Source organism: Herpailurus yagouaroundi, unplaced genomic scaffold, assembly GCF_014898765.1.
Source record: "Herpailurus yagouaroundi ecotype Mexico unplaced genomic scaffold, PumYag 162, whole genome shotgun sequence".
Taxonomy (NCBI): domain Eukaryota; kingdom Metazoa; phylum Chordata; class Mammalia; order Carnivora; family Felidae; genus Herpailurus; species Herpailurus yagouaroundi.
Window position 1 is genome coordinate 60,373,939 of NW_024412403.1, and position 26,265 is coordinate 60,400,203.

The 26,265-nt window shown below is 41.3% G+C and overlaps 1 protein-coding gene and 1 long non-coding RNA gene across 4 annotated transcripts in view; one reads left to right on the plus strand and one right to left on the minus strand.

Moving 5' to 3' along the window:
* Window positions 1-1,540, minus strand: part of RMP64 (ribonuclease MRP subunit p64) — a 14,725-nt gene extending 13,185 nt beyond the window's left edge. The window contains exons 1-2 of one of the 3 annotated variants that reach the window (XM_040484514.1): window positions 967-1,183; window positions 439-523 (exon numbers count right to left, since the gene is read on the minus strand). Coding sequence is in view for 1 of the 3 variants with exons in the window: in XM_040484513.1 (XP_040340447.1) it covers window positions 1,210-1,312 (103 nt within the window). In the remaining 2 variants the exon portion in view is untranslated. Of the gene's footprint in view, window positions 1-438; window positions 524-966; window positions 1,184-1,209 lie in introns of those variants that run through there. The other 2 variants (XM_040484513.1, XM_040484515.1) reach the window with 2 other exon arrangements.
* LOC121036244 (uncharacterized) lies at window positions 1,273-6,047 on the plus strand. The gene is made up of 2 exons (XR_005793288.1): window positions 1,273-1,383; window positions 5,719-6,047. It is a non-coding gene; the product is annotated as an uncharacterized LOC121036244 (long non-coding RNA).
* The last annotated feature ends 20,218 nt before the right edge of the window (window positions 6,048-26,265 follow it).

Here is a 26,265-nt window from a genome sequence, read left to right on the forward strand (position 1 = left end):
CCCGGGGCTCGAACTCACGGACCGCGAGATCGTGACCTGGCTGAAGTCGGACGCTTAACCGACTGCGCCACCCAGGCGCCCCAAGGAACTTTTCAATAGAAGAAGAGGGAAGATTGATCTATAAACTGCCTGGGGATGGATGGGGAAGAGGATGTCATGATTAGATAGGTTGTATTTAAATTTTTTTTTCAACGTTTATTTATTTTTGGGACAGAGAGAGACAGAGCATGAACGGGGGAGGGGCAGAGAGAGAGGGAGACACAGAATCGGAAACAGGCTCCAGGCTCCGAGCCATCAGCCCAGAGCCTGACGCGGGGCTCGAACTCACGGACTGCGAGATCGTGACCTGGCTGAAGTCGGACGCTTAACCGACTGCGCCACCCAGGCGCCCCAGATAGGTTGTATTTAATATTAACTATCATTTGAGTGTTTATTTACCGCATTAGGCCCTGTTCCAAATGCTTTATAACAGTAACGCTTCTTCAAAATAGCCCTTTGAGGCAGGTGCTATTCTTTATCCACACTTAAAAATGACCGGAGGCACAGAAAGATTAAATAACGATACTTCCCAACCTGCCCAGCTCCAGCAAAGCGAAGTGCCTGGATTTTCAAACCCAATCTGGCTCCTAACTATTGGGCCCTACTGCCTAAAAACAGCAGTACTATTGGTAAAACACCTTCGTTTAAGAGCACTCTCCCCTAATTATATCGTTAGATGCTCCCAAAGCCGGTGGAAGGTAGGGAGGACTAACCCCGTTTTACAGATAAGGAACTAGAGGCCCAGAAGGACTGCAGTCTAAATCCAGCGTGCCCCAGCGCCCTCTTAGAATACCAGGCAACAGACTTCAGGGTGAACGGGGCCGCTGGTGGCCTGTGGGGAGCCCAGGGTTTCCAGACAATACTTCTCCCTAACGCTAGCCACGTCCACCTCTCTCCGCCCACTGGCCGCAGGGCTGGGCCTCGGACCTTCATCGCTCCAGCCAAGCCGTGAGGTAGGTACAGTGAATTAAATGGGGGACGCCAAAGTCAGAAGCACCACAGGCTTCTCCGGGTAACTCGGTAGCCCACGCACCCCAAATCAGATCCTGCCCCGCGCCCCTTCCCAGTGTCCCGCGGGTTCAGGAAGTCCCGCCCCCTGCGCACGTGCGCTGGGCCCGGTCAGACACCGCCTCCGGAAACGTCTGTGGTTCGCCGGGCCCCCTCACTCACCCAGCGCCGCATCGGGGTCCGATACCGTTACTGTGCTGTGGCTCCCCGCCTTCGGGATCTTTACGCGGTTCCACGGCTCCGGGCCCGGCGGCACCGTAGCCATCTTGGGACGCGGGGAGGTACTGGGAAAGGCGGAGCTGGGCGAGGCCTAACGGAGCCACCGAGGGAGGGGAGGTGAGAGGAGATCTGGGGGAGGAAGAGGGCAAGGGGTGGTGCTGGGGCGGGGCCCAGAGGTGGGGGCGGGGCCTTCACGAATCGTGCACCAAATACAGTGGACTGGGAGAGTCCCTAATCACCAAAACCTGGCGGTTTTTCAGAATCTCTCACTTGGAAGAGTTTGGGGGTGGGTGGAAGCCCCATCCCAGTATTACTAAATAAGAATCTCCGAATGAGGAGAGGAATCTGCATTGTGTTTGGGCTTCCCACGGGATTCTGCGGCACAACCAAGTTTGGAATTACTTCAAGGCTTTTTACAGTTGTAGTAACTGAGGCCACCCATAGACCCCTATCTGCACATCAGACATTGGGGGGAGGAGGAAATGAAATAAAAGAAATGCAAAGTGTGACATTTGAAACACAGAAGACGGGATTTACCTTGTCTGGAAGGTCCTGTCTTCACCAACAGGAAAACTGCCATCACATCAAAGAAACTTAGAGCCCCTCTGACTCTATCAACCCTGTCCTCTATCATTGTTTAAGACAAGATGGTATCGCAAGCTCTGCTGATCCTCTCCTTATTAATAACTTTCTAATAGATTATTTATCTTCAGCCACAATGACGTCACCTTACTTGAATAAGCCCTTCACTGTAGTGTATTACAGAGGCAATTCGTAGATTTTGGAGACAGACCACCAAGGTTCTAATTCTAGCTCTAGTTCTCAGGAGAGTTACGTAACTTCTCCAAACCTTAGTGTCCTTATGGGTAAAATGAAAATAATAGTCTCTACCTCAGTGTTGTAAGGTGCTTTAGAACAGTGTCTGGCATACAGATACTTACTCCTATCACAATTAATATTGTTATTATTTCTACTGTTTAATGCAAGTAAGCTTGCCCTATTGAAACACTTGCCATGCTCTTCCTGTGTGCCTTGGCAAATACTAATTCCTCCACTTGGGTCATCCCCTGAAACACAGTCTCCCTTCCTCAGCTCTGGTGTCAACACCTCTGGGTAGTTCTTCCTGAACATCCCATCCCCACTCCATAACTTGACATAGACTACCATAGTGCCTTGAATTGGCCACTGTATTAGCTTTCTTTTGCTACAGTATTAAATTACTACAAACTTTGTTGCTTAAAAGACATTCTATTTCTGAAGGTCAGAAGGGCAAAATGGATCCCACTGGACTAAAGTTGGCAGGGCTGGTTCCTTCTGGAGGTTCTAAGTGAAGAATTCATTTACTTTTTTCAGTTTCTAAAGGCCACTTGCATTCCTCAGCTCATGTCTCCATCTTCCCATTTTCCAAGTCAGTAACATAGCATCTTCCAATCTCCCACCTCCCTCTCCTACTCTCTCTCATCTTCCTGCCTTCTTAGAAAGACCCTGGTGATTACTTTGGGCCTGCCAAAATAGCCCCATATAATCTTACCATTTCAGAATCTCTAACTTAATCACATCTACAAAATTTGTTTTGCAGTGTAAGGTAACATAGTCACAGATTCTGAGGATTAACATGTGGACATCTTTGGGGAGCTGTTACAGCTATCACAGACTCTCATGAATTTACTTCCCAGTGTCTATTAGTGTATTCGTATGTCTTCAGTGGTCTATGAGCTTACTGAAGGCAGCACTACCAGTAAAGTTCACTGATCTTTCTTTATATCTTAATTCTCAGCTCAGTGCATGGCATATAGTAGGATCTCAATAAATTTTAATATTTTTATTGAAATATAATTGCTATCCAAAGAACCACATATATGTAATGTATACAATTTCACAGGTTTTCAATATTTGCCCATTGAATAAGAGACTAGAAAATGCTTGAATAGAGTTTTGAAAAGATGATTAGGAATTTCTCAAGCAGATAAGGGAAGAAGGACATCCCTAACAGAAAGGTGTTAAACAACATGGGTTGGAAGAATCAGTGGTCTTGGGTCAGTATTGCTGGAGTTGGTGTGTGCTGAGGGATGAAGCTTGGAGTGGTGGTGTCAGATTCTGGGCAGAACTTGGATTTTACATTGAAGGCTGGTGGTTCCCCACCCTGGATGATCATAATTACCTGAGTAGCTTTTAAAAAATAGAAATTATCTGGTCCCACTTTGGAAATTCTTATTAGGTCTGAGTAGGACTCTAATTTTTGTTTCTTAAAAGTTCCTTGTGATGGTAGTTAGGATTGGGGAGCCCTTCCTATAGGTGATAAGGAGTCTCTCAGTCTTAGGCAGGACAATTTTGGTTACTTTGCATCAAAGAGCACCCTAAAAGCAGATTTAAAGGAGACGAGGCTGGTCATGAGGAGGTAAAGGAATCTATTGCAAACACTGAGGCAAGACATGATGGTGGCCTGAATTCAAACTTTAACACTGAATATGGATAGTAGAACTTATTTAAATGTCTGGTATTTAGATATTTAGATGTCTATCATGACTTCCAGATTGTTGTTTTGAGTTTGCAATAGCATTAAAAGGTAGAATAGAGTTAGGTGGGTGGCAAGGATAATGAGATAACTTTTGATACACTGAGTTTGAGGTCACCCACGGCGACAAGAATATGACCAATTCACCAATGGAATAAATGAGACTGTAGCTCAAAGGGTGACTGCAAAGGGAGGAAGTAGAATTGGTGAATCTAGGATAGTATTTTTAGAAGCTTAGAGAAAGGGGGACAGTTTAATTTATAATAGATATGCAGGATCCATCAGAGTATTGTTTTGTTTCTTATTTTAAGGTAGTGTGTCAGTCAGGGTTCCACCATTCACATAGAATCAATAGAATGTATATATATCACACATATATATGTATTACATATATATTTTTAAGGGATTTATTGAAAGAAATTGGCCTGCACAATTGTGGGGTTGGATAATCAAGTTTGAAGTCCATAAGGCCAGCCAATAAGAACAGGCTGGGGGTGCTTGGGTGACTCAGTCAGTTAAGCGCCCGACTTTAGCTCAGGTCATGGTCTCACAGTTCATAAGTTTGAGCCCTGTGTCAGGCTCTGTAGGCTCTGGTGATAGCTCAGAGCCTGGAACCTGCTTCAGATTCTGTGTCTCCCTCTCTTTCTGCTCCTTCCCCACTCATGCTCTCTCTGTCTCTCAAAAATTAATAAACATTAAAAAAAAATAAAAAAGAACAGTCTGGAAACTCAAGCAGAGCTGAAGCTGCAGCCTATAGAGGGGATTTTTTCCTCCTTCCTATTTTCAGGGAAACCTACTAAATTTTCAAGGCCTCTTCAACTGATTGGATTGGGTTTACCCAGATTACCCTGGACAATCCTTTACATAAAGTCAGCTGATTTGTAGCTGACAATCTCATCTACAGAATACCTTGTTAGAAAGACCTAGACTAGTGTTTGACTGAGTAACTGGATACTAGAGCCTAGCCCAATTGATACACAAAACTGACCATCATGGACAGGAAATTACTTGCTCACATACATGCTAAAGGAAAGAGGCCAAAAGAGTTAGAGAATCTGGCCATACTATGGATAAAGAGGGGAGAGAATGAACAGAACAAGACCCATTATTCATTCAATAAAATTTTTGAGCATCACTTCTTTGCCAGGCACCATACTAAGTCCCAGAGGAGACAAACAAGGATGGGATCAAGTATTCAGGTAGAGAATTTGCCTTAAAGATCAAAAAAGCCTTTATTTTCTGAGCCTGGAAGAAAAATAAAAATAGCTTTAGATATGAAGATGTTTAGGATGGGGTACTAGGAAGATGAGGGACCCCAGAACAAGAGCATCCATGTTGTCTGTAGATTTCCGATCATTACCAAGAATAGAGGGCAGCAGGGAAATGGAGTTGCAGGTAAGCAGTGGATATTTGAAATCAGAACTTCCTTGAACTGGAGGGTGTGGAAGAGGCCTCGGTTCTGTATATTAGACAGGAAGTAAGGTTTTAGCGTCGTGCTTAGAAAATTTACAGTCTGTAAGGAAAGACTAATTTGAACGCCAAAATGGAGAGACATGACTTCTTACTCAGTTTATAGACTCAGGCAAATTCAACAACAGATTCCCTTAGTAGACAAGGAAGCCAGTAAAAAGATGCTCATTGCTGTTACTTACAGTCACAAAATTTTGGAAAACATTTAAATATCCATGTGTCAGTTACCTATTACTGGTTAACAATCAACAACTTAGTGGCTTAAGTTGTTGGACTGGATCTAGAAGACCCAAGATGGTCTCACTCACAATTTTTGCACTCTCCCTAGGATAGCTCAAATAGCTGAAGGTGAATTGGGATGGCTGGGTCTCTCTGCTTTCATGTATTAGCTGGGCTCACACATATTGTCTGGGACCTTGTTTCTCTTCCATATGGCTTTTCTCTCCATGTGACATTTCATCCTCTAGGACCTATCTCTCCAAATAGACTCTCTCCAGTAAGATAACCTGGACTTCTTTATATGGCAGCTGGATCCACCATGAGCAAAAGCAAATGCCACAAGGCTTTGTTTTTTCTGGGCCAGAAGTCCCTGAATGCCACTTTTATCACATTCTATTGGCCAAAACAAGTCGGAAGGGCAGCCAGATTCAAGGAATGGGAAAACACACTCCAGCTCTTACTGGAAGAAGCAATAAAGACACATTGCAAAGAGGCATGGACACAGGGAGAAGTGATTCATCCTATGGGGGCCATTTTTAACAATGTACTACAGTCTAATAAACATTTCTTTTGAAAACTGTGGTAAAGTTCTCCTCCAAGATGGCAATGTAGGAAGACCCTGAACTCCCCTTCTCTCCAGAATTACCAAATTACACCTATCTATAGAGCAATTCCTCCTGAAGAAGAACAGCTTTTGCACAACAAAAGATAGAGATAATAGCAAAACTGAACAGCAAGAGAGACAGACATCGGTAACAAAGGGAACCCCCAACCCCAAATACTGCAAACCACAGTGGAGAGGGAAAGTACTGAGGTACTAGGAACAGATTTCTCTGGCCTTGGGCACAGATAAATAAATAAATAAAATCTTGGTTTAAAAGAGCAACTAGCATATAAAACTGAGCCCTAGAGTTCCACCAAATGGTGGAGGAAGCTGCAGGAATTGAATCAGAGACTGGAGAATGACAAGGTTTATGTCCCTCCACCTTGAAAGCACAGACTGGAGCAGGGGCTAGTCACTATGCCAACTTTCAGCTTCAGCGAACCCCAGGTCCTTTAATGCACACCAGCCCCAGTCATACTGGGCACGGAAAGAACTTGTGGTTTAAAAGAGCAACTAGCATAAAAAAGGCCCAAGCTCAGAACTCTACCTAATGGTGGTGGCAGTGGGAGGGGAGCTATTGGAACACTCTCTGGATGGGAGGGACTGGTGGGCACAGTCTGCACTCCTCTCCATCTTAATAATGTAAATGGGAGCAGAGCCTGGGAGCCCTTGCAGGTCTGCCACCTCAGTGAGCACAGGTCCCTACCCTATACCAGTTCTAGGCACCCTAAGTCACAGAGAAGTCGAGGTTTAATAGAACAGTTAACATATAAAAGAACAAGCCCTAGAATTCCACCAAAAGTCAAGGGAGTTGCTGAACTCTCTCCAGGTAGGAGGAGCTAGTGGATGGGGTCTACACTCCACCTCCACCGTGAAAACACAGACCAGTGCGCAGTCTGGGTGCCGTAACCAGCTTACCCCAAGCCTCTAGCCCACAGCAGCCCCAGCAATCCCACCAAAGCAGCCACAGAGTGATGCACACCAGGACATGCCTGATTAGCATTCACTACAGCTCGTTTTCACACCAAGGTGATACAGCCACAAAGCACCCTGGAACACTCCAGGCCCACACCACTTCAGCCTCAGACACTTTGCTAGGGCACATCGGGCACACAGCACTTTGGAACCTCCTGGCTGTCATCTGTTTCCAATCCAGTTGCCCTGCCAGGGAGTCCCCTGTGCAGAGCACCCCAGCAACACCAGGTCCATGTTTGCTTTGGTTTCAGCCACTCCAACAGGGCACCTTCTGCTTGGAGCACCCCAAAACACCTCCACCCACATCAGCCTCAGCTCCAGTCACCTAGCCAGGGCACTTCCTGTGCTAAGCACCCTGAGACATCCCAGCTTGCATGGAGTTCAGCTTCAGCTGCTCTGGCAGGTTGACCTCAGTGTGGAGAGCTTGGGACAGCCCAGCTTGCAGCTACTTCAACTTCAGCTGTCCTGCTAGGACACATTTTTCATGGAGAGCCCCAGAGATCACACTGGCCTATGCCCACTCTAGCTTTAGCTGTCCTGCCAGAGCACCCCTCTCCCTGCATGGGATGCCCCCAAGACACCCTGACCTGTACTCTGCCTAGGCTCCAGTTGTCTCTGCAAGGAGCACTGTGTGGAGAGTGCTGGAACACTCAGGCTAATACCCACTTTAACTTCAACTATCCTGCCAAGGTGCCCTCTGTGCTTAGAGCCCCAGGTCCCCCTAGCTTGCACCCACTTTAGTTTCAGCTCTCCTGCCAGGGCACCCTCTGCACAGAGAGCCTAGGGACCTCCTGGTCCACATACCACCTCAGCTCCAGTTGCCCTGCCAGGGCACCCTGGCTTGCACCCATTTCAGGTTTAGCTATCCTGCCAAGGTGTCTTCTGCATGCTAGGGGCCTCAGGACACCCCAGTTTACACCCACTTTAGCCTTAGCTGCCTTGTCCAGGCACCTGCTTGGTGGAGACCTCAGAGACCACACCAGTCTGCACCCACTTCGGCTTTAGCTGCCCTGACAGGGCACCCTCTTCATGGAGAGCCATGAGGCTCCCAGTCCACACCAGCCACAGCTCCAGCCAGTCAGCAGGTGTCACAAAGAGCCCATAATCTACATAGGAGATGACTGAACACAAGTCCATTCCTTCAAACTTAGAAGTTGCTCTTCCACCTAATTCATAGAAACACAGAAATTCAAGCAAAATGGGGAGATAGAGGAATATGTACCAAAGGAAAGAATAAAACAAAACCTCAGAAAAAGAACTAACTGAAACAGATAAGCAAAATGCCTGATAAAGAATTTAAAGTAATAATCATGAAGGTGCTCACCAGGCTGGAGAGAAGAGTGGAAGAACTAAGTGAGACCATCTATAAAGAAATAGAAAATATAAAAAAGAAGTAATCAGAATTAATATAATCACAAATAAAAAAAATACCCTAGAGGGAATGAATAGTAGATTAGTGGATGCAGAACTTATCAGCAATCTAGAAGAGAGGGTAATGGAACTCACCCAAACTGAACAACAAAAATAAAAAATATTTTTTTAACGTTTATTTATTATTGAGAGGCAGAGAGACACAGAGCATGAGCAGGGGAGGGGTAGAGAGAGGGGGAGACACAGAATCTGAAGTAGGCTCCAGGCTCTGAGCTGGCAGCACAGAGCCCAACGCAGGGCTCAAACTCACAAACTGTGTGATCATGAACTGGGCCAAAGTCGGTCGCTTAACCAACTGAGCCACCCAGGCACCCCAAAAAATAATTTTTTAAATTAAGGGATCTCTTGGACAATATCAAGTGAATAAACATTCACATTATAGGGGGTCCAAGAAGAAGAGAGAGAGAATGGGACAGAAAACTTATTTGAAGAAATAAGAACTGAAAACATCTTTAGCCTAGGGAAGCAAATAGACATTGGTTCAACAAGCACAGAGTTCCAAACAAGATGAATCCAAGGAGGCCCATGCCATGACACATAATAACTAAGATATCAAATGTTGAAGAGAGAATTTTTATTTATTTTTTTATTTTTTAATCTTTATTTTATTTTAGAGAGAGTGTGTGTGCACAAGAGAGGGGGAGAGGGGCAGAGAGAGAGAGAGAGAGAGAGAGAGAGGAAGAATCTTAAGCAGACCCCATGCTCAGCACGGAGCCCAGTGTGGGGCTAGCTCATGCACAGAGCCCAGTATGGGGCTAGATCCTATGACCCTGGATTCATGACCTGAGCTGAAATTGAGAGCCAGATGCTCAACCACTCAGCCAGCCAGGCTCCCCAAGAGAAAAATTTTAAAGCAGCAAAAGAGAAGCAAAAAATTTCCCATAAGAGAAACTCTATAAGCTGATTTTTTAAAAACTTTTTAATGTTTTTATTTATTTTTGAGACAGAGAGAGACAGAGCATGAGCAGGGGAGGGGCAGAGAGAGAGGGAGACACAGAAACTGAAGCAGGCTCCAGGCTCTGAGCTGTCAGCACAGAGCCTGACACGGGGCTTGAACTCACGAGCTGTGAGATCATGACCTGAGCTGAAATCGGATGCCCAACCGACTGAGCCACCCAGGTGCCCCTATAAGCTGATTTTTTTAGCAGAAACTTTACAGGCCAGAAGGGAGTGGCATGATATATTCAAAGTGCTGAAAGGGAAAAACCTATAGCCAAGAATACTCTACCAGTCAAGATTATCATCATATTTGAAGGAGAGATAGGGTTACCTAGACAAACAAAAGTTAAAGGAGTTCATCACCACTAAATAAGCCTTATAAGAAATGTTAAAGAGATTTCTTTAAGTGAAAAAGAAATGGCCATAATTAGATGAAAGAAAATTATGAATAAAACGATATAAAATATGACAGCATATGCATAAAACATGGAAGAGGGAGTAAAAAAAGAATTTTTAAAAATGTGTTTGAACTTAAATGATCATCAACTCAATATGGACTGCTGTATATTAGGATACTATATATGAACATCATGGTAACTGCAAACTCAAAACCTATCATTGATACACAAAAAATAAAGTGAAAGAAAGCCACACATAACACTATAGAAACTCATTAATCACAAATGAGAGCAAGAGAAGAAGAAAGGAACAGAAAAACTACAAAAACAATTAGAAAACGAACAACAAAATGGCAAAAAGTATATTTCTATCAATAATTACTTTATTTTTTTGAATATTTATTTTTGAGAGAGAAAGAGAGAGAGTGCGAGTGGGGGAAGGGCAGAGAGAGAGGGAGACACAGAATCCTAAGCAGGCTCCAGGCTCTGAGCTGTCAGCACAGAACCTGACATAGGGCTCGGACCCATGAACCATGAAATCATGACCTGTGCCAAAGTTAGATGCTTAACAGATGGAGCCACCCAGGTGCCACTCAATAATTACTTTAAATTGAAATAGCCTAGATGTTCCAATAGAAAGACACAGGGTGATGGAATGGATAGAAAAAGAAGACCATCCAAATGCTGCCTACAAGAGACTCACTTCAGACCTAAAGACACACACAGGCTACAAGTGAAGGGATGAAAAAATATTTACCATCTGATGGAAGCAAACAAAAAAAAAACCCAAAAAACAAAAACAAACAAAGCTGGAGTAGCAAATTTTTATCAGACAAAACAAACTTTAAAATAAGGACTGTAACAAGAAACAAAGAAGGGCATTACATACTGATAAAGGGATCGATCTACCAAGAGGACATAACAGTTGTAAATATCAACAAACCCAACACTGAAGCACCTAAATACATGAAGCACATATTAACAGACATAAAGAGATAAACTGATGGTAATACAATAATAGTAGGAGACTTTAACACTCCGCAAATATCAATGGATGGTTCATCCAGGCAGAAAATTAACAAGAAAACAGTATTTTTGATTAATGCATTAGACCAGATGTATATAACAGATATACAAAACATTCCACCCAAAACAACAGAAGACACGTTGTTTTCAAGTGCATATGGAACATTCTCCAGAACAGATCACACAGATCCACAAAACAAACCTCAATAAATTTAAGATTGAAATCATACCATGCATATTTTCCAACTATGATGGCAGGAAACTAGAAATCAATCACAAGAAGAAAAAAACTAGAAAGAACAGAAACATGTCGAGACTAAACAACCTATGAGTCAACAAAGTAATCAAAGAAGAAATTTAAAAATACCTGGAGATAAATGATAATTAAAATACAACAATCCAAAATCCAAATGGATGAATTCCTAGAAACACAATCTTCTAAAACGGCACCAGGAAGAAACAGAAAATCTAAACAGACCAACTACTAGTAACAAAACTGAATAGGTTAAAAAAAAACAAAACACAAAAACAAAAAAAAAACTATCAAAAACAGAAGTCCAGAACCATATGTATTCACAGGTGATTGATAACAAACATTTACAGAAGAGTTACTACCTATTCTACCTATTCTCAAATTATTCAAAAAAAAAAAAGTAGAAGAGAAAGGAAAACTTCCAAATACTTTCTGCAAGGTCCACATTACCCTGATTCTAAAACCAGGTAAAGACACCACACACACACACACACACACACACACACACACACACACACACAAAGAAACCTACAGGCCAGCGTTCCTGATGAACATAGATACAAAGATCCTCAACAAAATATTAACAAACTGCATTCAACAATACATTTAAAAGATCATTCACCATGATCGAGTGGGATTTAATCCAGGGATGCATAGTGGTTCAACATTCACAAATCAATCAACATGTTACACATCAACAGAACAAAGGATAAAAGTCATACAATCATTTCAATAGATGCAGAAAAAACTTTTGACAAAATTCAATACTCGTTCATGATTTAAAAAAACTCTCAGCAAAGTGGGTTTAGAGGAACATATCTCAACATAATAAAGGCTGTATATAAAAAATGAATGGTTAACATCTGACTCAATGGTGTAAAACTGAGAAGTTTTCCTCTAAGATCAGGAACAATATAAGGATGTCCACTCCTACCACTTTTGTTCAACATAGTTCTGGAAGTCCTAGCCACAGCAATTAGATAAGGAAATGAAGCATCCATATTGGTAAAGAAAAAGTTAAACTGCCACTATTTGCAGATGACTTGATACTATACAAAGAAAACCTAAGGACTCCACCACAAAACTACTGTAAGTAATAAATGAATTCAATAAATTTGCAGGGTACAAAAATCAATACCCAGAAATTGGTAGTATTTTTAAGCACTAGTAACATAGTACCAGAAAGAGAAATTAAGAAAGAAATCCCATTCACAATCACACCAACAGGAATAAAATACCTAGGAATAAACTTCACGAAGGAAGTAAAAGAACTGTACTCTGAAGACTATAAATCATTGATGGAAGTGCTTGAAGACAACACAAACAAATGGAAAGATATTCCATGCTCATGGATTGGAAGAACTAATATGGTTAAAATGCCCATACCACCCAAAGCATTTCAAAGATTCAAAATACTAACAGCATTTTTCACAGAACTAGGACAAATAATACTAATATTTGTATGGAATCACAAAAGGCCCCAAAGAGCCTAAACAATCTTGAGAAAGGAAAACAAAGATGTAGGTATCAATTCCAGATTTGCAAAGTTGTGGTAATCAAAACAGTATGGTACTGACACAAAAATAGACATATAGATCAATAGAACAGAATAGGGAGCCCAGAAAGACCCATGGTTATATGGCCAATTAATCTATGACAGAGAAGGCAAAAATACACAGTGGGGAAAAGGCAGTCTCTTCAGTAAATGGTGCTGGGAAATTTGGACATCTACACGTCAAAGAATGAAATCTGGACCACTTTCTGGCACCATATACAAAAATAAAGTAGACTAAAGATCTAAATTTGAGACCTGAAACCATAAAAATGCTAGTAGAGAACACAGGCCATAATTTCTCTGACAGCAGCCATAGCAACATTTTTCTAGATACGTCTCCTAAGGTAAGAGAAACAAAAGCAAAAATAAACTATTGGGACTGCATCAAAATAAAATGCTTTTGCACAGCAAAAGGAACGATCAACAAAACAAAAAGGCAACCTACTGAATGGGAGAAGATATTTGCAAATGATGTATCTGATAAGGGGTTAATATTCCAAAAAATATATAGAACTTAACACAACTCAACACCAAACAAACAAACAAACAAAAAAACACAACAGTTGAATTAAAAAATTGGTGGAGGACCTGAATAGACGTTTTCAAAAGGAGACATACAGATGGCCAACAGACACATGAAACGATGCTCAACATCACTTATCATCAGGGAAATGCAAATGAAAAACCACAATGAGATATTACCATACACTTGTCAGAATGACTTAAATTAAAAAAGACAAAACATAACATAACCAAAACATTGGTGAGGATGTGAAGAAAGGATGTACACTGTTGATGGGAATGTAAAATGGTGTAGCCACTATGGGAAACAGTATAGAGGTTCCTCAAAAAATTAAAAATAGAAATATCATATGATCCAAAAATTCCACTATTGGGTATTTACCCAAAGAAAATAAACACATAATTCAAAAGATATGCACCCCTATGTTTATTGCAAGATTATTTACAATAGCCAATTTATGGAAGCAACCCAAGTGTCTTTTGATAGGTGAAAGGATAGGATAATGAAGATGTGGTAAAAAATACACATACATAGGGTCACGTGGGTGGCTCATTCAATGTGTCTGACTCTTAATTTTGGCTCAGGCCATGATCTCACAGTTCATGAGTTCCAGCTCTATGTTGGGCTTTGCACTGATGGCATGGAAACTGCTTGGGATTCTCTCTGCCTCTCTGCCCCACCCCCGCATCCCCCTCTCAAAATAAACAAACAAATAAAATAAATAAATAAATAAACTTTTAAAAATACACGTACACAATGGAATATTACACAGCCTTTAAAAAGGATGAGACTGTGACATTTGCAACAATATGGATGGATCTAGTGGGAATTATGCTAAGTGAAATAAGGCAGACTGAGAAAGACAAATACTGTACGATTTCATTCACGTGTGGAATCTAAAAAAACAAATGAATAAATGAACAAAAAGCTGAATCAGACCAATCAATACAGAAAAAAAACTGATGGTCTCTTCAGCAAGTGGTGCTGGGAAAACTGGACAGCAACATGCAGAAAAATAAACCTGGACCACTTTCTTACACCATACACAAAAGTAAACTCAAAATGGATGAAAGACTTAAATGTAAGACTGGAAGCCATCAAAATCCTCAAGAAGAAAGCAGGAAAAAACCTCTTTGACCTTGGCCACAGCAACTTCTTACTCAACACGTCTCCTGAGGCAAGGGAAACAGAAGCAAAAATGAACTATTGGGACCTCATCAAAATAAAAAGCTTCTGCACAGCCAAGGAAACAATCAGCAAAACTAAAAGGCAACCAACAGAATGGGAGAAGATATTTGCAAATGACATATTTGCAAATGCAAGATATTTGCAAATGACATAGTATCCAAAATCTATAAAGAACTTATCAAACTCAACACCCAAAACACAAAGAACCCAGTGAAGAAATGGGCAAAAGGCATGAATAGACACTTCTCCAAACAAGACATCCAGATGGTCAGCCGACACATGAAAAAATGCTCAACATCACTCATCAGGGAACTACAAATCAAAACCACAATGAGATATCACCTACACCCGTCAGAATGGCTAACATTAACAATTCAGGCAACAACAGATGTTGGCAAGGATGCAGAGAAAGAGGATCTCTTTTGCATTGCTGGTGGGAATGCAAGCTGGTGCAGCCACTCTGGAAAACAATATGGAGGTTCCTCAAAAAATTAAAAATAGAATTATTCTATGACCCAGCAATTGCACTACTAGGTATTTATACAAGGGATACAGGTATGCTGTTTCAAAGGGGCACAGGCACCCCAATGTTTATAGCAGCACTATCAACAATAGCCAAAGTATAGAAAGAGCCCAAATGTCCATCGATGGATGAATGGAAAAAATGGATAAAGTATAACTCGGCAATCAAAAAGAATGAAATCTTGCCATTTGCAACTATGTGGATGGAACTAGAGGGTGTTATGCTAAGCAAAATTAGTCAGACAAAGACAAATATCATATGACTTCACTCACATGAGGATTTTAAGACACAGAACAGATGAACACAAGGAAAGGGAAGCAAAAATAATATGAAAACAGGGAGGGGGACAAAACAGAAGAGACTCTTAAATATGGAGAACCAACAGAGGGTTACTGGAGGGGTTGTGGGAGGAGGGTATTAGGAATCTACTCCTGAAATGGGTAAAGGGCATTAAGGAATCTACTCCTGAAATCATTGTTGCACTATATGCCAACTAATTTGGATGTAAATAATAAAAACAAACGAATAATGATTAGTGAGTGGGGTGCCTGGGTGGCTCAGTGGGTTAAGTGTCCTGACTCTTGGTTTTGGCTCAAGTCATGATCTTACAGTTCGTGAGATCGAGCCCTACATTGGGCTCTGTGCTGACAGTGCAGAGCCTGCTTGGGATTCTCTCTTTCTGCCCCTCCCCCATTCTTGCTCTCTCAACATAAATAAATAAACTTAAAAAAAAATAATGATTATCATCCAGAACCAGCTCTACAAAGGTACTTTACTTCAACATACATGATATCCCTGCCATTGTTTCTATAGAGGCCAACTATGGATCCCAGAATTGTTACAGAAAAGCTCTTTCCATGACAGAGATTAAAATAGCAGGAGCACATCTTTACTCAATTTGTGTCACCCCTCACCCCCTCCAAGTTCCAGCAGCCAGAGTTGGAGCTTGTACCCTGTGGTATCCCCAGAACCAGTTTATCCACCATATGGAAAGTAGGAGGCAGCACTCTCAGCAGTGAGCCCCTGATGTGGTGGGAGACAGGAGGTGGAGGGGAAAGCTGGGTCCTAGGCCTGGGGCAGGGGTTACCATGTGGCATCATCATATGAGACCCAGGATTCTGAGGGAGAGACAGATTGGGATGATGAGGAAAATGCTAGGGACTCAGAGAATGGGGAAGAGATGCTTTTCCATTCACTTTTCCTTCATTGAAGTAGTGATCTTGAATACCTTATGGGTATTCCTATGGGTCATTTCCTAAATCTTGTCCTCCATAATTGTTCCATCTCTGAAGTCATAAATTCAGACATTTTCCTTTCTCACATCAGCTGCGTATCTTTTCAACTTTCTTACTCAGGTCACTCCTTATGAATCTGATCTTAGACCTAATTGAAGTGCCAGTCCTTAACTCTTTCTCCTTCCCCACAGGTACCCTTTCACCTGCACTCTGATTTGTACACAGCTTAGATTCTTCCAGCCATCACTCATCAATGTTCTCAATTCCCTCACCTCATTATACTTCTATGATACCCGCCTGGCAAATGCCTAACCCTACATTAAGTCTACTCTCTGAAGTTTCTGTGATTGCAGAAAAATAACAAGTCCTCAGACAAGAATTCTGTCAACTTCATACAAACATACTTGTCCTTCCTACCCATCCTGTCTTCCATCCCTCCAGTTACAATGGATAAAGCAATCCTCCCCTCACTTAAGGCAAGTCCCCCATCTGTGTTTCATGTCCCAAATATTTCTGCCTTCTCAGACACTTTAGGCAATAGATGAACCCCCTACTCTTGAATATCAACAATATACCCTTCTCTATTGGCTCTTTCCCATCAGCATTTAAACATAAATGAGCCTCTTCCATCTTGGAAAGAACAAACTCCTCCCTCCATTTCAGGGTGTTAATACTGGTTATCCTCTCTCTCCTTCCCTTTCACAATGAAAGGAGAGAGAAATTAATTCTATGGTCAAACTCCTTGAAAGTCTAACTCCTTTTTTACCACCTACTCAACCTTCAACCCATGGCAATTTGGTTTCTGACTTCCTACTAAAATTACTTTATCAGTCAGTGTGCCAGCAGGAAGGGGTTACTTACAGAGATGTAGGCAGCAAACATGTGATGCTGATGCACTTGGGGAGTAGGGAGAGTGGTAAGCCATTATCATTCCTGGGGCTGAAGAAACGGGGAAAGGAACTGTAATAGTGAGAACTAGAACCAGGGAGAACAGGACGCCTGGTGGGAACTGAAGTTAACATGGGGTGTACCTACTTTCTGAGACCAGACACCAAAACAGGGAGGGAATGGGGGGAAATACCTTGTCCTCTTCTGCTTTCTGACCTGCCATTGGACAAACCCAACTGGAAGCCAGAAGGCAAAGGAGTTCAAGTGATAAAGTCTACAGGCTCAGCCTCTCCCCTCAGAGAAGGGGAGAGAAGGATGGGTAAACAGAATAGCCCACACATTCACACAGCCTCTTTTTCAAAATATCCAGTGTCTTGCTTCGACACTGTAAACTACTGCCTACTTGAAATAATCTCTTCCTGTGGCATCCCTGACATCATATTCTGCCATTTTCCCTTTTTGCTTGGGATGCTGCCACTCAAGTATCCTTTGCTAGTCCCTCTCCCTCTGTCCATTCCTTATATATGGTGTTCTCCACATGGTCCCATTGCTACATTCACAAGTTGAAAACACAAATCCCCATCTGCAGCTCAGATTTCTTTCTTGACTTTTAGACTTCAAGCAGGTCACTAGAGCATGTATTTGTATTTTCTCCCTGATGATGCCAAAGCACTTCATATTCAATATGTCCCAAACTGAACACACCTTCCCTGAAAACCTGCACTTCTTCTTGTGTTTCACTGAATAACATTTCTCTCCATTGGGTCATTGGGTCAATCAGCCATGCCATTCTCTTTGCTGCTGATAGAATGACTTTTATAAAATTAAAAATATGATCATGTTACTCCTTTGCTATCAATGGCATATTAAGTCCATGATAAAGCCTGAATGTGTTAACATGACATACAAAGTGTGTGTCAAAGATTGCTAGCTGTTTGACAAGATCAATGTTCTCTTCTTATTCCTGGATGCACAGTTGGGCTACTCTTCCAAGCATCTCTTGAATTCAGGGTGACCACGTCACAGAGTTCTAGCCATTGGATGCCATCCCAGACCAGTGCTTTTAAGAAGTAACTATGCCTCTTCCACACTCTCTCTTTCCTGTTCACTAGTTACAGCGAAGCCCTAGAGGATGGCAGAGTCACAAAGTGGAATCATAGCCTGGTGGAAAGTCATTTTACACCAGGAACACCTGCTTGGACTTTTTAGGTGCTAGGGATATATTTCTATTAAAAATTGAAGTGAAAAAAAAAGTTGAGTAAATAGCCCAAGGTCACATGATTGAGTATTTCAATCGAGCCCACGTTGGAATCCAGACTGCCTTATACCAGAAGACAGGTTATTGAATTCTGGTATGTACTGCTTTTCTTATTGTACATTAAGAGTTCTTATTCTATGGCTTATTTGGCTGTCTCCATCCAGCAAAAACTTTTTCAGAAAAAGGATCATGTGTGCTTGTTAATTTTTGCCTTCCAGTAGTTAGCAGAATATCTGACATGTAAGTGCACACCAAATATCAAATGAGTAGCATGGGTGACTTAAGGAAAAGATAGGTACAGAGAGAAGGAATAAAACGGTGATTCCTCCTCTCTTGTTTTACTGCTTTTAGTCAGGAGAGAGAGGAATATTTTGAGGAGGAAAGCAGAAATCTCATATGTAGGGGATGGAAGTCTATCAAGAACTGACAGTATATGACTTCTTATTAATTCTGACATTTCAAAAGTCACCTGAATGGGTGAAAGTTTATTGCTATGGAACTCATTGCCAATAATTTATTTTCCTAAGGAAAATTATTCCTTTAGAAGAAATTTCCAAATTTCTGCCATGTTGAATAATTTTATTCCAAATCCTATTCATTCCTTAATTCCTAGTCCAGATGAACCTTGTTTCACCTACCCCACAGGCTGGCACTCATCTCTTCTGACTCTGGTCTTCCATCTCACTTCATCTCTACCTCTCTTATGGTACTGACCACAGTTGGCCTTGTTCTTGAGACACTTGTGCTCAGTTCTGTAAGCACCTCCAGGTAGAGGGTGTCTATCCTCCAACCTCCTGGCATGTAGATGCTCAGTAAATGCCTGCTGAACCAACACTGAATTAATTCTTACATAAATAAGCCTTCCCATAAGAACCAAGTGCTAGCCTGGCATGAAGCATTTAATTTATTTATTTATTTATTTATTTATTTATTTACTTACTTACTTATTTACTGTTTAATTTTATTTAAGCCCAAGGTAGTTAACATATAGTGTAATAATAGTTTCAGGAGTAGAATTTAGTGCTAATATTAGTGATTCATCAGTAGACATATGACACCCAGGCTCATCCCAACAAGTGCCCTCCTTAAAGCCCATCACCAATTTAGCCCATCTCCCACCCATCTTCCCTCCAGCAACCCTCAGTTTGTTCTCTATAGTTAAGAGTCTCTTATGGTTTGCCTCCCTCTCTGTTTTTATCTTAGTTTTCCTTCCCTTCCCCTATATTCATCAGTTTTGTTTCTTAAATTCCACATATGAGTGAAATCATATGATATTTGTCTTTCTCTGGCTGACATTTCGCGTAGCATAATACACTGTAGTTCCAACCACGTTGTTGCAAATGGCAAGATTTCATTCTTTTTGATTGCCAAGTAATATTCCATTGTATTTATATACCGCATCTTCTTTATCCATTCATTAGTCGATGGACATTTGGGCTCTTTCCATAATTTGGCTATTGTTGATAATGCTGCTATAAACATTGGGGTTCTTGTGCCACTTCAAATAAGCATTTTTTGTATCCTTTGGATAAATACCTAGTAGTGCAATTGCTGGGTTGTAGGGTACCTCTACTTTTAATTTTTTGAGGAACCTCCATATGGTTTTCCAGAGTGGCTGCACCAGTTTGCATTCCCCCAGTAGTGCAAAAGGGTTCCCCTTTCTCCACATCCTCACTAACATCTGTTGTTTCCTGAGTTGTTAATGTTAGTCATTCCAGCAGGGGTGAGGTATTATCTCATTATGGCTTTGATTTGTATTTCCCTGATGATGGGTGATGTTAGCATTTTTCTTTTCTTTTCTTTTTTATTTTGTTGATGGTTTTATTTATTTTTAAGACAGAGAGAAAGCATGAGCTGTGGAGGGGTAGAGAGAGAGGGAGATAGGAACCTAAGCAGGCTCTGCACTGACAGAAGAGTCCAATGCAAGGCTTGAACTCACAAGCAATGAGATCATGACCTGAGCTGAAGTCAGACGCCCAGCTGACTGAGCCACCCAGGCATCCCTGTTAGCATCTTTTCATGTGTGTGTTAGCCATCTGGATGTCTTCTTTGGAAAATTGTCTGTTCATATCTTTTGTCCATTTCTTCACTGGATTATTTGGTTTTTGGGGGTGTTGAGTCTTTTTTTTTTTTTTAAGTTTATTTGAGAGAGAGAGAGAGAGAGGGAGGGAGACTGCATGTGTCTGAGTGTATGTGTGTGGGGGGGAGCAGAGACAGGGAGGGCAAGAATCCCAAGCAAGCACCACACTCAGCACAGAGCCCAACATGGGGCTCAATCTCACAACCAACCATGAGATCATGACTTGAGCCGACATCAAGGGTCCGATGCTAACTGACTGAGCCACCCAGGCACTCCATGAAGCATTTCTTAATTCAAAAAACAAAAAAACATAATAGCTCTGGAAGTCACTAGAACATATTTGAAAGGTCAGCCATATACTCACTATTATGCATAATGTGTTAATATCCCATACACTAGTCTCCAAAAAATTTCCTGATTCAAAATGTATTCTGTCATAGATTTCAATTTAAATTGCATGCTTCTACCTGTCTATAGTTTTTGAGAATTTTGGCGTTTTTAGGGCTTAAAAAGAAAGTATGTTTTCCTTTAAAATGTAATTTGCATGCAAAAGTCTTTAAAGAGATAGTCTGCCACTTGCATTGAGGGATTCTCGGTGTAAGACTAACATGATTCACTTGAATTCTCAAGGTGAATTTTCATTTGGATTTTGATCTGAGTATACAGGTATAAACCCCAGTTTAAGATTTGGAGTGTGTAAGAATTACAATTTTTCTCAATCAAATGCTGGTTTTCACTTTCTAAAAATGTTTAAAGGTAACTCCTTACAAGAGTAAGGAGTTATTATAACTTATATTATATATATACATATATAATATATATTTTAATAAATTATATTATACATATATATAACTTATAACTTGTTGTAACTATCTCAAAATACATGAAATAATGGTTGAAGAAAAAAAAGAATTTAGAGAGAAAAATGAGAAACAAGTTCCTAGCAAACAGAAAAAGGGGATGGTATTAAAGCTCCCATTATTGAGAAATCAGATTCTTATAGAGAAGCCTTTCAAACTCCATTTATTTAATGTATCTTTCTATTGTGACATGTAGATTCACATTCTAGTGTTACTTAATAGCTTTAGGTATAATCCGTCCCTTTGGACCTTGGCATGGACAACCTTAATAGCGTTTGCTCAGGCGTTGAGGCTTTATGGCTAGTTCAATACCCATGTTTTCCATCAGAGGGCAGCAAAAGGCTGTACCCAGATTGCTGTCTCTAAATTGTTCATTCTGGCTTTGGTCAAAAGCCAAGCAGGGGAATTTAATCTACATTCCATTCCTCCAAGGGAATCCTAGCTCTGCAACCTCAGACAGAATGGAGACAAATCATCTTATCCCTCCCTGGCAGAGAGATTCAGATAATCAAGGAAACATCTCACAGGCAAAGTAGATGCACATGATTTCAAGGCTTAGCCCCTTGCTTTGGCCAGGGGTAGCATAACCTAGGTTTATTTCCAAGGACCAGAGTCATCTGATCCTGGGAATGGCTAAAAAACAAGTTGATAATCAGATAATTGGATATTTTGGGGTTTATTTCTACATTAAAGACTAAATGCCCAAGATCTGGCCTGGGAATCATTATTTCTACTTTTTGACAGCCTTGGGGCAAAATTTCCAAGGCAAATTTATAAGGTGTGTAGGGATTTGATTGCTTGTTTTGCTTTCTTCTCTCTTGCCAGTTACCTCCTGAGAGCTGGGCCTAGATTAGTAGGATCCCTCCGTTGTGGCGGCTAGCAAGTCTGTGCCTGATTTGGCAGGTTTCTGAGAAGGTAGCAGGGCCTCTAGTGGAATATAACACCCTCCTTCTATGCCAGGGGACAGAGCCAAGCCACATTTCAGTGTCTGCTACTCAACCAAGCTCTGAGCAGAGGCCATCTTTCCTGCCCAAGAAGTTGTTACTGGAATCTTCCAAGTGTTTGCTTTTGCAACTAAACTAGTCAAGAAAATGTTTTTTAAAAACTAAGGTTCACTCAGAAAGAATATAGTCTTTATACACCCAGCATTTTCAAGAGACCTGCCCCCAATCTGTTCACCCAGATATACTCACAAACACACATACACACATATACACCTTCAAGAAACAAGAAGTTCTCAGGATAGTCATTCACTAAAAGCTTTCTTTTTCACATCAGTCTATATCACTGTTTATTCTCATAAAATCTACTGTTACAGATGTCACTTAGCAGGAATTTTGTCCCAGAAGTATATAAGAAAACATGAACAGGGCCATAAACAGATGTACTCAAATAGTGACAAGGAACCAAAGTGTGATAAAGCCAGTACATGGAGTCTTGTCTAATTCAGGTCAATTGTAGGATATAAATTAAGGATATTAAGATTAGTATTAAAACTCTTCCCCCATAAGCAGATAGGTATCACAAGAACATACTTTCTTAAGTATGCTCAATTAATATTTGTCAAATGAAGAAAATACTTAAGAAATGTACCACATCAGAGACCAATATCTCTGAGTAAGCCCTCTCCAGACAGCCTTTTCTCCACCTCGAGCATTAAAGCAGACTATGATTTCTTCACTTGAACACTAGGTAGAAGTAGTTGTCTTGGGTCAAGGGCCCATGTGGTGTCTCTCATTAATATTCAGAGAGGCAAGCTGCTCACCCCAGAGAAGCATGTGGGCACACATGTGGACTGAGTAAATAGAAGATTCCCATCTCATTCTCTCTCTGGGGTAGGATTGCCAGATTTAGCAAATAAAAACACAGAGTGCTCAGCTAAATTTGAATTTCAGATAAATGAATTTATCATGAGACATATTTATACTATAATAATACTCATTATTTATCTGAAATTCAAAATTAACTGGGCATCCTATATTTTACCTGGCACTCCTACTCTGGAGCATATACTTTTGGAGCAGAAGGGTGAGGGAATTGTCTGACTTTTAAAATTTGTGATCTTTCTTCCTTTCTGGGCACATAGGTTGCATCGTTTTAACTTCAATGTATGAATGCTATCATCGTATGGTGCTAACAGTAGATTCCATTTAATCCCCTTAAGTGTGTCATCGAAAATTGCAGTGCTTAAAAATTTCCTCTGGCCTCAGAGTTTGGAGAACCACTTGTACACAGCCTTAATCAGTCTTCTTTGATCTGAATGAAGGGTCTACCCCGTAACCTTCTTGATCTCCCATACTTTGGGAAATACTTTCTGGGTAGATACCTTATTTTAGAAGGTTGAAACTAGGCCTAGGAAGTTCTGTTTCCTAAGGAATTTCCAGGTAATTGTCAACTTCCTAATAATGGAGTGGCTCTAACACCCAATTCTGGGGGTGGGGCAGGGATTCATAATGCAAGAATGTGGGGGAAAGTACTGAATTAAGTGAGGATAACATGAACTCAGCTTTTCTGATATAAATAAGGCTTAGAAAAAGTGACCCTCAGACTTCTGTTCACAAACATCCAGTATTAGTCCTGGTTCAGAGCCCATCATTCTTGAAAACCCATACCTAACTGTAATTCTAAACAAGTGAGTAGTTCACTCACAGTCTCAAAGGGACCAGGTCCACCTTTACCCTGAGCTCAGCCCTTGTACTTAATGGGTCAGCTTAACAGGAAGGTTCAGAAGATAACCCTGGACACCTTAGGTGGGGGTGGGGAGATAGTGGCAGGAAGTGGCATGGGGCAAAGAAATCTAGCTAGTAGTGAGGGAGGGGACACAAATGAACACTTTTCCATAAGAAAATCTTTGTTCAAATGATCTCAAAGCTTTTAGAATTTTATCCAGAAAATGCTCTTTTATCAGTTGTAAACATTACCACCTTTAATTGAACTCTACTATAAATTGAGTAAAATGAAACCAACCAAATGAATAAAAATAAAACTCTTGCTTTTCTAGAAACCTCCATTATATTATATTATATGGCATTTAAGAACTTTCACAAATTAACACTATTCTATCTTCCTAACCTCATCTCTTGCCCCTTCTTTCTGTGACTGCCATACTCTACCCCAGGGTTTATGAGACAGCACTGTTGACATTTTGAATGGGATAATTCTTGGTTATAAAGGGCTGTCTTGTGCATTATAGAACATTTAGCATCAATCCTGGCTTTTACCTACTAGATGCCAGTAGCACTCCACCCCAAGGTCATGATGATCAAAAAATATCCAAAGACATTGCCAAATGTTTCCTGGGGCATAAAATCACTACCGTTGAGAACCACCAGGGATCACCACCTCGCCTCCATTGAGAACCCACAGCTCTAGCCCATGAGACAACATGCCCTTTTATGAACATGTTTTCACACACTGTCCCCCACCATATATACACTCACACATACCTTTCTTCCTATTCCTTTCGCCTGAAACACCCTACTTTTCCCTTTTTCATTGACAAACTTATTCTTGAAGGCCTAAATCAAAATGTAAATATGTATATTGTTTTCCTTTACAATCCATGCCAACTTAATTTCCTTTCCCTCCTCTGGCTGCCAGAGACACTGCACACATCTTTGCCAGTACTTATAGTATTTACCATATGAAGATGTTATTCCCTCCTCCCTAAGAGACTGTGAGTTCCTCAAGAGCAAGGTCTGCATATCTACACTACCCAGCATGGTCTTATATGTGTGTGTTTGTGTGTGTACACACATGTGTGCACTAACAAAAATATAAAGCACTCAAAGAAATGTTTTTGTTGAAGCACCAGCCAAAGTCCTAAGTTATGCTGTTTACTCTCTACTTCCTAAAGGAATATGTAGATTTTCATACTCACCAAGTAGATTAAATTAGACTAGATAGCTTTAGCAAATCTGGATTATTCACTATTTTCCAAACATGCATGGTACTTTCCCATCTTTACACAGTTGTTGAGATTGTTTTCCCTCACCTGGAAAGTTCTATTCTCATTTCTCTCTGTCAAAATTGGCTTCGAGTCCTTTAGGAACAGCTGTCTCTGGGAGGAGAAAGGACCTCTTCCTCTGAGAGAGAAGGAAAGAAACAGGGAGGAGTGAAGCACTTACATCACTGAGGTAAAGAGGAGAGTGGAGGGACCTCACCTCCAGACATTCTCCTCTGCTAGGGCAAGATGGTAGAGCGTGTGCCAAGGCCTGCCCAGTGTGCAGACCTGCGGTTCCACAAGGATAATCCTCAGACAGATGTTTCAGGGAAATGACAAGAGATGATTTAAAGGATGGCAAAGCAGTAGTGAGGTTTCAGGGTTCCTTTCAGATGGATACATCTTTTCCTGGAAAACTCCTACCTCTACCTCAAGACCCAGCTCAAAATGGCCCCTTCTCTGACTCAGCCAGGTGGAAGCTGAACTCATGGAGTCATTCCCTCCCCAACCCCACCCACAATCCTTATGAAGGTATTTGCCTTGTTGTAGCTCAGGTTTTATGTTTAGTCACTTGTCTCTCCAGTTAGTTCTGGAGCTTCTTAAAGGTCATAATTCATCTCTATATTCCCAGCACCTGGCACCATGGCCAGCACATATTAAGTGCTCAAAAAATGAGGAGGGAAGAAAAGAAGGAAAGGGGGAAGGAAGGAAGGAAAGAAGGAAGGACGGAAGGAAGGAAGGAGGAAAGGACGGAAGGAAGGAAGGAACATATGAATGAATGAATGAAATTCCCTCACTGATGGAAGCTGACCTGTGCTTGGTGTACTAAGCAGAGCAGAGAAAGACCTGGGGAGAGGCTAGTTGTCTCTGGCTACACAAGAACAGTGGAAAAGGGCACACGTGGATGCACATGAAGTAAAGCAAACAAGAATAATAGCCATGAAATAAATGTGAAACTCAAATGGTTTTCTCAAAAGCCATATGCAGTCCTGAAGAGCAGGGGAAAGAGTGGGAGGATGGCAAACTGAGTGGAAAAAGTAACAGGCCCAGGAGATAATTTACAATCGGGAATGGTATGACTTCCTAAATAATAGAGTGTGTGGTCCCGAAAGCAGG